Source organism: Macrotis lagotis, chromosome 4 (genome assembly GCF_037893015.1).
Source record: "Macrotis lagotis isolate mMagLag1 chromosome 4, bilby.v1.9.chrom.fasta, whole genome shotgun sequence".
In the NCBI taxonomy this organism is placed as follows: Eukaryota; Metazoa; Chordata; class Mammalia; order Peramelemorphia; family Peramelidae; genus Macrotis; species Macrotis lagotis.
Genome location: NC_133661.1, coordinates 227,767,164 through 227,781,215, shown reverse-complemented (window position 1 = coordinate 227,781,215; position 14,052 = coordinate 227,767,164). Strand labels below are relative to the sequence as shown.

General features: G+C 35.9%; 1 protein-coding gene across 8 annotated transcripts in view; it reads left to right on the top strand.

Moving 5' to 3' along the window:
• TDP1 (tyrosyl-DNA phosphodiesterase 1) overlaps positions 1-14,052 on the top strand; it is a 220,358-nt gene that overhangs the window by 17,464 nt on the left and 188,842 nt on the right. For all 8 annotated transcript variants that reach the window (XM_074235526.1, XM_074235525.1, XM_074235522.1 and 5 more), the window contains 3 exons: positions 144-187; positions 3,355-3,410; positions 8,086-8,182. In XM_074235526.1, coding sequence (XP_074091627.1) covers positions 144-187; positions 3,355-3,410; positions 8,086-8,182 — 197 coding nt within the window. The remainder of the gene's footprint in view (positions 1-143; positions 188-3,354; positions 3,411-8,085; positions 8,183-14,052) is intronic.

Sequence of the window (14,052 nt, the reverse complement as noted above, 5' to 3'; positions counted from 1 at the left end):
TTCATTTTAGAGTCTTTTAAATCAACATTTAACTATGTTAGTGACTCTGATATTTAATAACATAATTTAGTAGTGATAATTTATTAAAAGTTTATTGTCATGAGACTTTATAAGATTGTCTCATGTATGTATTTTCTCCACAGATATTTTATCCCCTCTGTTTGGGACACTTTTGTCTTCAGCTCAGGTGAGTTTATTGTTTTTCTTATATTTTTTATACCAACATTCAAATAAACTAATTTGAAGTTTGCAAAGTGGTTTATATCTATTGTCTCATTTGATCCCCACAACAGTACTGGAATTAAGTGCTGATATTATTTCCATTTTACAGTTGAGAAAGCTGAGGCAAACAGCTGTCAAGTGACATACCCATCTTCATAACTATTAAATGTCTGAGGTGGATCTAAGTTCAGGTCTTTCTAACTACAGGCACAGTGTTCCATACACTGTGTCACCTAGTTGCCTCAAAAGAAGGGTAGTTGGAAATGAGGAAGTAATTAGAGTGTCTTCCTTGTAAGAGGACTCTGTTAGTCTGCTTTAGGATTGAGAAATTCTTTAATTGACGTAGTTTTCTTTAGAATACAATAAATTAATTATACTTTAAATATATGTAGTTCTCCTAAGACCTTATACTTTGTCTGGTTTCTTGGACTTTTGACCTTTCCCTCAATTAACCTGTTTCCATTTAGGTGACACATGAAAGTTTACAATCACTCACTGGGTATGAGTTAAGAAATTGTTTCTTCTAGGAGGCAGTATTGATTAGGTAGCCCCATTTTATTGATGAGGAGACTGAGAGGTCAAATATCTATTGCTATGTCAACAAAGTAGCAGCAAGATGAAAGCAATGAAAAGTTGAGGTAGAGCCCTTTAAAAAAAAATAGCAAACAGCAAAACCTACATTATTGGCTGGTAAATTTCCATCCCATTCACCTAACTTCTCCTTTTTGTAAATAAATTTGCTCATATGGTGAGACCCCCAAAGTGTCAGAGAACTTCATTTTGTTTGCAGTTTTTTAGTTGATGCTTTTTGTTATTTAACCAAATATTAGTAAATATCTATAATTCTTAAAAGCATTTATATTAGTACCATTGAAGGAACCCTTTACTTCCAGATTTGGGTTCCTGTCCTTTTTCAGGCACATGATAGTTGTGACTCACCCAACTGAGCTTCAGTTTCTTCATCTGTAAAGTGTGAAATGCTTTGTAATACAAAAGTATTATTGATATGAACTATTTTCCCAGCTAAGATCTCATCTATGAACTTAGCTTTAATTTCTGGTGCTATAAATCACAATTCTCTCCTTGTCATATGTGAGAATAAACATGGCTCTGAAAAACCAAAATGGACCACAGAAATGAGACCATGGACTTGGACAGAATAGAGAGAATTTGTTGTAGGTATATACTTATGTATCCTTAAAAGAGATATTGAACAGAAAAGACAGAAGATAGTTGCTAAAACTGATGGGAGAAGACTATATTGTCAAGTGTGATTAGAGATGTGAGTAAATGTGGACCTAGCAGAATTTTGCAAGTCAGGTCTCCTGAGAGTGGGAACCAACTTCTGCTGGTTCATCGGTTTAAGTCAATCAATCGACAAACATTTATTAAATAGCTATTAGGTACTCTGGAGATATAAATATAAAAAATAAAATGATTCCCACTCACAAAGACCTACTTCTTATATTTTCAGAATAGGCTTGAGATTTTTAGTCCTTATAAATCTGCCTGATGAAAAGTAATACATTTGACCATTCTCTTGATAGATTATCTTCTCTCTCTAATCCCTGATGACCATATCCATTTGATTTTGGCCTGTGATTCAGACTGGCATGCTTAACAATTTTTACCTAATTACCTACCCCATGTGAACTGTGGTAAATCTATCACTTTAGCTGTGCCTGTCCCTAGTTACTATGCTTGTGGATTTGACTCAGCCCATAATTTTTTAAAATTTATTTATTTATTTTGAATTTTACAATTTTCCCCCTAATCTCACTTTCCTCCCCCCAGCTCCCACAGAAGACATTCTGTTAGTCTTTACATTGTTTCCATGGTATACATTGATCTAAATTAAATGTGATGAGAGGGAAATCATATCCTTAAGGGGAAAAAATAAAGTATAAAAGATAGCAACATTACATAATAAGATAACAAGGTTTTTTTTTTTTAATTAAAGATAATAGTCTTTGGTCTTTGTTCAAACTCCACAATTCTTTCTCTGGATACAGATGGTATTCTCCATCACAGTTACCCCAAAATGGTGCCTGATTGTTGCACTGATGGAATGAACAAGTCCATTAAGGTTGATCATCACCCCCATGTTACTGTTAGGGTATACAGTGTTCTTTTAGTTCTGCTCATCTCGCTCAGTATCAGTTCATGCAGATCCCTCCAGGTTTCCCTGAATTCCCATCCTTCCTGGTTTCTAATAGAATAATAGTGTTCCATCACATACATATACCACAGTTTATTAAGCCTTTCCTCAGTTGATGGACATTCACTCAGTTTCCAATTCTTTGCCACCACAGATAGGGCTGCTATGAATATTTTTGTACAAGTGAGGTTTTTACCCTTTTTCATCATCTCTTCAGGGTATAGACCCAATAGTGGTATTTCTGGATCAAAGTGTATGCACATTTTTGTTGCCCTTTAAGCATAATTCCAAATTGCTCTCCAGAAAGGTTGGCTGAGTTCACAGCTCTACCAACAATGTTCAATCCATATTTTTAATTAGGAAAAAAAATACAACGCATCTTGCACATATATCAGATTTTCTAATCTGATGATTCAGAATTAAAAAGTTTTATTTACACTTCTCATTTATGACAAAGGCATTTACAACTATAATTAAATATATAAAACTTTCCCTCAAACTTGACCAAATACTGGCCAGTTTTTGTTTACAGAAAGGAACTGCAAATCCCAAAGAAAGTGACTTTTCTCTAAGATTGTTGCAATAATGCAATAAACTTGCTATTAAACATTCATGAGTCTCACAGATTCTTTGCTCAGTTTTGTTTACAGAAAGGAACTGCAAATCCCAAAGAAAGTGACTTTTGTCTAGGATTGTTGCAATAATGCAATAAAATTGCTATTAAACATTCATGACTCTCACAGATTCTTTGCTATGATTCATATCACATTAAGTAGACATCTATTCATTTCAATGATTATAAGTTAATTAATAAACCTGTATAAATTGTGGTCATAGTCCTAGGCAGACTGTAGACACACAGTACTAGGTTGACTTAGTGTTAGTTTCGATTTTTTGATCAAACCTTTGTCTGCATGAAATATCTCATGGAGGTATTGGTAAATTAATATGTTATTTTTTTTTGCCTCCCCCAGTTTAACTACTGCTTTGATGTGGACTGGCTTGTCAGACAGTACCCAGTAGAGTTCAGGTAAGTTACATGAAATTATGAAGCATTAATGATTTTTTAAACTATTATATTTCTGCCAATTTTGTATCTGATCCTTTTTTTCAAATGCCTCCTTCTGAACCAACACAGTAGGAGTTTTGCAAAACTTTTATTATATACTCTCTTGATCTCTCGTCTTCCTTTGTCTGAAGGAGGTAAAGTGATTGTCTTTATGTGTGTTCATCTATTCTGAGCCAAAAGCTTGCCAAATTTGTTAAATTTTCAGTGCACTTTTTCCATCTTAAATTCTTACCTTTGATTAATCTTGCCTTACTTACAGAGCATGGTGCCATTCCTAGGTTTCCATTCTCATCCTTGGATCTGTCACATTCTAGAATATGATGCAAAATATATTGTACAGTGTCACTCAAGCCAAACCTTGCTAAATCTGACTTTAGCACTTTTCCATATCTTAGGATCTCATAGCTACTGGGATTGAGGAAAGCAGAATTGGCAGGCAGTTAGTTAAGAACTGTAGGCCAACTAGATTTGGTGTTTTCATCTAGGTAGAAAAATGATTTTCTGGTATTCAGAATCTCACAATGGAAAAGACTTTCAGAGGCCAATCTTTAACATGACCAAGAAGCTCTTTGTTTTCATACCCAGCAAGTGGTCATCTAGTCTCTACTTAAAGACCTTCAAAAAGCCCACTATGTTCAGAAGAAGGATATTTATCCTACTTTTGAATAGTTTATATAAGGAAGTTTTTCCTTCAGTGAAATAATTTTCATAAACACAATGATGACAATAACAACAGCACCAGTAACTATTTGACATTTATATGGTGCTCTAAGGTGAAGTGCTACATGTGTATACATGCCTATATACATATACCTAGGGGGGTGTGTGTGTGTGTGTGTGTGTGTGTACATATATATATATATATGCTACATTATAACTATAGTAATATAAATAAATGTTTGACATTTATAGTGCTCTAAGGATTTCTGTTGTTTATATATGCCTATACACGTGTGTATATATATATGTTACTCTATAACAGCCCTGTGACAGTAGGATGCAAGTTTATAAATGATGAATTTGTGACTAAAGTGAAACCCTAATCTCTTGTTTCTTTGTCTAAGATTCTTCCCACTGTGCTGCGCTAAATGTATGTCCTTAGTTTAAAAAAGGGAAGAAAATAGTTGCCAGTGTGTATAAAAATCAGTATTTGAATTGTATGTGCATGCTCCTTTGAAATAAACAATTCCCAATGAGGCAAGTCCTTCTATCAATGCATATCCCTATATCAGTCCATCTGTTAAGAAATCTACCTCAGGAAATAGCATATATGCTCAATAGGGTATAGAAGTAGAAGAGAAAGGGGAGAAGGGGATGGGAGAGAGGATGTGGGTGATAGATCATGGGAGAGGATAGTCAGATATAAAACATTTTCTTTTTTACTTTTTTCAAGGTGCTGGGATTGCATTGTCTGTCCAGAACCCGGAGGCTAGGTGGTTGCTGGGTCTCTGGGGTGGGATATAGGCTTGGGGCCTCCTGGCCCCAGGGCCGATGCTCTGTGCACTGCACCACTCGGCTGTCCCACAGCACACTTTTGAAAAGGGACAGAGTGAAAGGAGAGAGAAAAAATAGAATAAATGGTAGTAGGGAGGAATGGGGGGGGATTAAAATCAGCAACAGCATCTTCTCTGATGGACATATGATAAAGAATGTGATCCACCCCAGAGACAGAGATGATATCAAAACACAGACTGAAACACATTTTTTTTTCTCTCTTTTACTTTATTTCTCATGAGGTTTTATATTTTTGTGGGGGGGGAGAGGAGATTATGTTTACTCCTACAAGAAGAATATTTTGGTAATATGTAAGAAAGAAGTATACGTCAGAGTATTACCTGGGGAACTAATTATTTAATTGGCTTCATAAAGCCAATCAGATTATGTGTCAGCCATAGGACATGCCATTCAAGGGTTCTTAGTATCATAAGATGACTCTATCATCTATGTTATGGGTCTCTTTTTTTTAGATATAATACAATAGAAATATTGTAGATGATGTATCAGAGAGAGTGCTAAGGAAGTGGAATCAGGAAGACTCATCTTCTTGAGTTCAAATTCAGTTTCAGACACTTCCTAGCTGTGTGACCCTGGGTAAGTCTTAACCTTGATTACCTCAGTTTCCTCATCTGTAAAATGATTTGGAGAAGGAAATGACAAAACATTGCAGTATTTTTGCCAAGGAAATGCCTAGTGGGAGTCACAAAAAGTCAGATGCAACTGAAATAATTAACTAAGTAGATTCAGAGCTCAAAGGCATCTTAGTGACCTGCTTGTCTAAGACCTGAAGTATCAAGGTTATAAATTAAATGAGTGATAGTTAGTCTTGATTTTCAGTCTTTGCTCATGCTCTTCCCCATATGTTATAGCCAGTTCTGTAAAGTCAACTCTTGTGCATACTTTGACTGATGATGTTTGTCTTTCATTCTCAAAGAAGATAATGACATCAGGGAGGTGATGCCATGACAAGCAGATGAATTGGATTTGAGTGAGAAGGGTCTGTGCTAAGTCACCAGCCTCACTTTCTCATCCAGAGTCTTCTGGGTTTAGTGACCAGATATGATTCAGGATGATTGGTGATGGCCCTAGATGTGAGACAATCAGGGTTAAGTGACTTAAGGTCACAGAGCTAGTAAGTGCCACGTATCTGAGACAGGATTTAAACTCCTGACCTCCTGACTTCAAGGCCAGTGCTCTATCTATCCACTGCTCTGCCTAGCTAACCCAACTTTGACTGAATAGACACTGAGAAAGGATTGGCATGGGATATGAGCTCTGCTTAATCTTGAGAAGAAGAACTAAGATTTCTGGCTCCTTGGCCACCTTTGTATTACCCCTGGTGAGTCCACAAGTACTGATTATGGTATAAATTCCACTAACATCTTTTTTTAAGCCTAAATTTTGATTTTTTACATTGAGAATAAAAGACAAAGAGAAGGAACAGAGAAATATCAGTAAAACTGATCAATATATCTAAAAATTCTTGCAGATATATGTAGTGCTCCATAGCTATGGACCTCCTACTTTTGCAAAGGTGTGGTGGGAAGAGGCTTCATTAAGTTAATTTGTAATTTTGCAGAATTTATTTTGATTGCTTTGTAGCTCTTTTATCTCCATTATTATAAGCATTGTGCATATTTTACTCTGTAACAGTTTATGTAGATTTTCCCATGCTTCTCTGTATTCATTATTATTTCTCCCCTTTGGCCTAGTACCTTTTTTCCCCCCTCAATGCAATGAGGTTAAAGTGACTTGCCCAAGGTCACACAGTTAGGTAATTATTAAGTGTCTGAGGCCTAATTTGAACTCTGGTCCTCCTGACTCCAGGGCCAGTGCTTTGTCCATTGAGCCACCTAGCTGCCCCTTACCCAGTACCTTTATCTAACTTTATCTTACTCTGATTCTTTATCTTCGTTTGATGTAGTGATCCTGTTTTTTTCTTTAGTTTATTTTTGCCAAAAAAAGGTAGCAACAATGAACACAGCCATTTCAATATACAAAGAACAAGAAAGGATTATATTAAAAAAAACTATTAACTTGAATTGCATATTGTATGTTTTTTTTAATTATGTTAAATTTAGTAAGGTACTGACAAATTTATCTGTGTCTCCTGAATTTTTTTTGCTGCTTTCTGTATGTAAAAAATATTGTATTCATATACTTTTTTGCATGTATATAATTACTCATTAAGGCTAGGTGGTACAGTGGCTAAAAAGTCTGACCTGGACTCAGACTGAGTTCAGATCCAGCCTCACACACTTACTAGCTGGGTGACCCTGGGCTTATTATCCATGTTTGCCTCAGTTTCATCCTCTGTCAAGTGATCTGGAGAAGGAATGGACAAACCTCCATTTTCTTTGCCCAGAGAACTCCAAATGGGGTCACAATGAGTAGGAAATGACTATAGCAACAGCAACAAAATCACTTACTAGCTCTTCCCCTTCATAGAAGCCCTCCTTGTTAATCAAAATAAGTCAATATATTGTCCATACATCCCAGATTCTGTACTTCTAAGCCATCTTTCTGGTAAGAGATGGGAGATGGTTTTCATCATCAGTCTTGAAGGCTGTGGTAGGTAGGTGTATTCTTTGTCAGGGCCCACCCGTCTCTAGGAGAAGATGGATTGTGGACTATATGAGGAACTGGGTATCTAAGAGGGCGCATCACTAGAAGGTTGACCATCATATTGAGTTTTTCTGGCTTCAGCAAGAAATGAAGACCATATACCAGTATTCTTAATCTTTTTTTGTTTTCTTCCAAGAAGTGGGTTTCTTTTGCAATCTGGGGGAGCCAAGGAGCCCCCATGCATGAGAATAATGCATAAAATAAAGTGCATAGAATTATCAGGGAAATAAGTTATATTGAAATACAGTTGTCAAACTGTTTTTAAAAACTAGATTTACAGATCTAAGGTTAAGAACCATGAAGCATTGAGGCATGTACTGAGGCATTGAGGAGGTTGCAATCTGTCTTAGGGGAGGGAGCATCTGAAGGTCTCCGTTTAAAGCACCATGCTTAGATACCACTGTCTCAGAGAGAGAGAGAGACAACCTAGAAGTATATGTGACATATTCCTTGACTCACCATACAACTAGTTTGCTTTCAGGGTAAACAACGATTCTTTTTTATATCATTCCAGGAAGAAGCCCATCTTGCTTGTACATGGGGACAAAAGAGAAGCCAAGGCTCGATTACAAGAGCAGGCAAAACCTTATGAAAACATTTCCCTTTGCCAGGTAATCTGCTTCTTTTCCACTTAGAGCCTTGTATACGAGAAAATAAAAGTTGGGAATTAACTTAGAGATAGATGACCTTGTCTAGTTTCTTACTTCCAACCTGCACAGGAATATTCCCTTCCACAAGAATTGTTCATTTTTTTGCATGTGTCATGACCTCCTCTGGCATCTAGTTGCACCCATTCTCAAAATAATGCTTGCAAATGCTTCAAGTAAAATATAAAAGATTGCAAAGAAAATTAAGTAACAAAATATTTTTTAAAATGTTGATGAACCCTCTGGGTTAAGAACTCCTGCTTGAGCTGATGCTTGATAGATTTCATCCTCTCATCTTCATTTTGAACTCTTAAAATGATAAGGAACTCACTTTTTTTTAGAGCCCCATTCTTCTCTTGTATTAATGTGATTGTTAGCAAGTGCTTGTCTATGCTGACCTTGAGATATGTCTCTGAAACTTCCATCCATTGGTCCCATTTAATAACTTACTGTGAGCTAGGTATTGCTCTCAGCACTGGAAATAGAAAGGAGAGGGAAAAGAAACATGGTCCTTGCTTTAAAAGACCTCACAGTCTAATGGAGGAGACAACATGCAAATAATGTTGCATAGATAGCAATTAAATAATAAATGACTAAGAGGCATGATGAATCAGGGGACAGCCTTGGAGGGAAAGCACTGATTAAGAAAAGTGAGAAAGACTTCTTGTAGAGAGTCAGCATTTCTCTTCTCCAGTCTAAATTCTACTTCATGGGATCATTGAGACGTAGATTGGGGTCTGGGTGGGACTTCAAAGCACTTCTATGACTACTACCCTCCTTTTGTCTGTGAAGATACAAGTCATAGAGGTTAAGAGGCTTAATCTCTGACTTTCTTTATATAACATGTTTTCTAGGAATCTTGGCCAACCTGGTCACCTTCCTCTGACTTAGCTTGAGTTTTTCAATGTTTCTTCTAAAACTGAGATGGGTAACCTCTGGCCTGTGGACCATATTAATGTGGCATTACCAGTGTAACCATAGGTGGGACTCAAAATTCAAAAAATTTATAAGGATTTTAGGGGTGAATTAATGTTTGACCAAATATAGCCCTTGAAAGAGGTTATAAATATTCAAATGACTGGTATGAAAAAGATTCTATACCCCTGTTCTAAATTGTGATCACAGCTGAATTACAGCAAGTCTTTTTCCTTGTCACCAACACCAATTACTGACTAACCATTATTGATGAACAGGTAAGCCCAGTTATAACCACCAGTCCAACTTCAGCTTGTTTTTTTTTATACCAACGTAGAGAGAAGCATACCTTTTATTTTTTAAAATGTATTTTATTGTTAATTTATAGAATAAAGCAAGCATTTCCATAAAATATAATAGAAAATACAATTGTACATGAAACTACAATTCTCTTACAAATCTTGCTGTTCCTCTTAAATGTACAATGAAATATGTAAATTTCTTTTTTTCTTATTTTCTCCTTCCCTCTCTCCACCTCTGTGCCTCAACCTAGAGATGACTACCACTAGACATAAATAAGTTTATATAAATATACTATATACATATATATAAATATGTATATACACACACATATTATATATAGTCTAATATGTAAAATTATTCTATACAAACCTTAATTTGTCAACTCTTTCTGTGGATGTAGATAGCATATTTCTTTGTATGTCCTTTACAATTAATTTGGATAATTATGTAAGTAATATATATTTATATAATTTGTAACATAAATAATTTAAATCATATATTTTAAATAGTATTACTTCAGTTCTAGCCTTGGCCACCGTCATTCCAGGACCTCTGCAAAGTGCTTCTGCAACCACCATTACTAAAGGCCCACAAGAGAAATTTCTTGCTTCCAAAGTATTTGGCATTGTGAAATAATTTAGCATCAGCAACTGCTGAGGTTTTATCAATGGAAATGACATGAAGGTAGATGCATTGCCATCACCTTTGCTGCTGCATCTTTAGAGCCAAAGAGTCTTTCCGTCTGACTTCCTGCTGAAACTGTATTTTGTCTCCCATGCTAGAGTCTGAGCTCCTTGAGAGTAAGGACTGTCTTATTTTTTTTTTTGTTCTAGCCCCTTTAGAATAGTACTTTGTGGCTAGTTAGTACACCATAGGGCTTTTCATGAATTCATTCTTTTATTCATAATGAAGTGCTTACTTTTCTTTATATTTTATGCAAATTAAGTCATATAAAAAGAGGTTGTAAAGGTGAAATCAGCCTTATTTCTTAAAGAAGACTGGACCTAGAATCAGGACTTGAGGCCACATTCAGCCTTAGGTATTAACTAGCTGAGTGATCCTGGGCAAGGCAGTTCATCTATTTGCCTTAGTTTCTCATCTATAAAATAAAGATGATCAGAGCATCCCGGGTTGTAGGAAGATCAAATGAGGAAATAATTATAAAGCAGTTCTTTAACTGTTGCTGTTATTGTCATCATTGTTGCTGTCATTATTGTGGTCTCTATTTACACTAGAACACCGAGGTAATGGAAGTGGGACGCCAACTGCCTTATTTTTTTTTCCATTCCCTGTTGCTGTTAAGGGGTTGTATGGAATAGTGGCTAGAGTTCTGGATGTGGAGACAGTACACCTGGGTTCACATCTCACCTCAGTCAGTTATTGGCAGAGTGGTCTGTTATATCCTGTCACTTCACTTTTTAAAAAAAAATTTTTTAATTTATTTTTATTAAAGATATTGAGTTTTACAATTTTCCCCCATCTTACTTCCCTCCCCCACCTCCCACCCACCACTGAAAGCAATCTGTCAGTCTTTGCTTTGTTTCCATGTTGTACATGGATCCAAATTGAGTGTGATGAGAGAGAAATCATATCCTTAAGGAAGAGACAAAAAGTCTAAGAAATAACAAGATCCGGCAATAAGATATCTGGGTTTTTTTTTCTAAATTAAAGGAAATAGTCCTTGAACTTTGTTCAAACTCCACAGCTCTTTATCTGGATACAAATGGCACTCTCCTTTGCAGACAGCCCAAAATTGTTCCCGATTGTTGCACTGATGGAATGAGCAAGTCCTTCAAGGTTGAACATCACCCCTATGGTTCTGCTCATCTCACTCAGCATCAGTTCATGCAGATCCCTCCAGGCTTCCCTAAAATCCCATCGCTTCTGGTTTCTAAAAGAACAATAGTGTTCCATGACATACAAATACCACAGTTTGCTAAGCCATTCCCCACTTGAAGGACATTTACTTGATTTCCAATTCTTTGCCACCACAAACAGGCCTGCTATAAATATTTTTATACAAGTGATATTTTTACCCTTTTTCATGATCTCTTCAGGGTATAGACCCAGTAGTGGTATTGCTGGGTCAAAGGGTATGCTCATTTATTTTTTTTTAGGTTTTTGCAAGGCAAATGGGGTTAAGTGGCTTGCCCAAGGCCACACAGCTAGGTAATTATTAGGTGTCTGAGATTGGATTTGAAGTCAGGTACTCCTGACTCTAGGGCCGGTGCTTTGTGCACTGCACCACCTAGCTGCCGCTTATGGTATGCTCATTTTTGTTGCCTTTTAGACTTAGTTCCAAATTTCTCTCCATAAAGGTTGGATGAGTTCACAGCTCCACCAACAGTGTAATAGTGTCCCAGATTTCCCACAACCCTTCCAACAATGAACATTATCCTTTCTGGTCATGTTGGCCAGTCTGAGAGGTGTGAGGTGATACCTCAGAGAAGCTTAATTTGCATTTCTCTAATAATTAATGATTTAGAGCATTTTTTCATATGGCTATGGATTGCTTTGATCTCCTCATCTGTAAATTGCCTTTGCATATTCCTTGACCATTTGTCAATTGGGGAATGGCTTTTTGTTTGAAAAATATGACTCAGTTCTCTGTATATTTTAGAAATGAGTCCTTTCTCAGAATCATTAGTTATAAAAAATTGTTTCCCAATTTACTACATTTCTTTTGATCTTGGTTACAGTGGTTTTATCTGTGCAAAAGCCTTTTAATTTAATGTAATTGAAATCATCTAGTTGGTTTTTGGTGATGTTCTCCAACTCTTCCTTAGTCATAAACTGCTTCCCTTTCCATAGATTTCACAGGTAAACTAGTCCTCGATCTTCTAATTTGCTTATAGTATTGTTTTCTATGTCTTTGTCCTGTAACCATTTGGATCTTCTCTTGGTAAAGGGTGTGAGGTGTTGGTCTAATCTAAGTTCCTTCCATACTAACTTCAAATTATCCCCAGCAGTTTTTATCAAAGAGGGAGTTTTTATCCCAATGGCTGGACTCTTGGGGTTTATCAAACAGAAATTTACTATAATCGTCTCCTAGTTTTATACCTAGTCTATTCCACTGGTCCACAACTCTAGCCAATAAACAGATTTGATGACTGATGCTTTATAATATAATTTTAGATCAGATAGGGCTAAGCCACATTCTTTTGTACTTTTTTTCGTTAAGCTCCTGGCAATTCTTGAATTTTTATTTCTCCATATGAATTTACTTACAATTTTTTCTAACTTATTAAAGTAATTTTTTGGAATTTTGATTGTTAGGGCACTAAATAGATAGTTTTGTTTTGGTAGAATTGTCATTTTTATTATTAGCTCTACCTATCCATGAGCAGTTGATATTTGCCCAACTATTTAAATCTGATTTAATTTGTATGAGAAGTGTTTTATAATTGTTTTCAGGTTGTTTTTTTTTTTTTCAAGGCAAATGGGGTTAAGTGGCTTGCCCAAGGCCACACAGCTAGGTAATTATTAAGTGTCTAAGACCGGATTTGAACCCAGGTACTCCTGACTCCAGGGCCGGTGCTTTATCCACTACGCCACCTAGCCGCCCTTTATAATTGTTTTCAAAAGGATTCTGAGTCTGTCTTGGCAAATAGACTCCCAAGTATTTTATATTGTCTGAAGTTATTTTGAATAGGGTTTCTCTTTCTAGCTCTTCCTGCTGTATCTTGCTAGACATATATAGAAAAGTTGAGGATTTATGAGGTTTTATTTTATAACCTGCAACTTTGCTAAAAATGCTAATTGTTTCCAGTAGTTTTTAAGATTATTTCTTGGGTTTCTCTAGGTAGACCATCATGTCATCTGCAAAGAGTGAGAGTTTTGTCTCTTCCTTCCCAATTCTAATTCCTTCAATTTCTTTTTCTTCTCTAATTGCTGACGCTAACATTTCTAATATAATACTGACTAGTAGTGGTGATGATGAGCACCCTTGTTTCACCCCTGATCTTATTGGGAATGCTTCTAGCCTCTCCCCATTGAATATAATGCTTGTTGGTAGTTTCAGAGAGATACTGCTAATTATTTTAACCAACAGTCCATTTATTCCTACACTCTCTAGTGTTTTTATATTAGGAATGGATACTATATTTCGTCAAAAGCTTTTTCAGCATCTATTGATATGATCATATTATTTCTGATAGGTTTGTTATTGATATAATGGAGTATACTAACAATTTTCCTAATATTGAACCATCCCTGCATTCCTAGAATAAATCCTACTTGATCATAAGGTATTATCCTAGTGATAACTTGTTGTAATTGTTTTACTAAGATTTTATTTAGGATTTTTGCATCTATATTCATCAGGGAAATAGGTCTATAATTTTCTTTCTCTGTTTTAACCCTTCCTGGTTTAGGTAACGGTACCATATTGGTTTCATAGAAAGTTAGGCAGAGTTCCCTCTTTCCCTATTTTTCCAAAGAGTTTATATAGAATTGGAACCAATTGTTCCTTAAATATTTGGTAGAATTCACTTGTGAATCCATCAGGCCCTGGAGATTTTTTTCTTAGGGAGTTCAATGATGGCTTGTTGAATTTCTTTTTCTGAGATAGGGTTGTTTAGTTATTTAATCCCTTCTTCATTTAATCTGGGCAACTT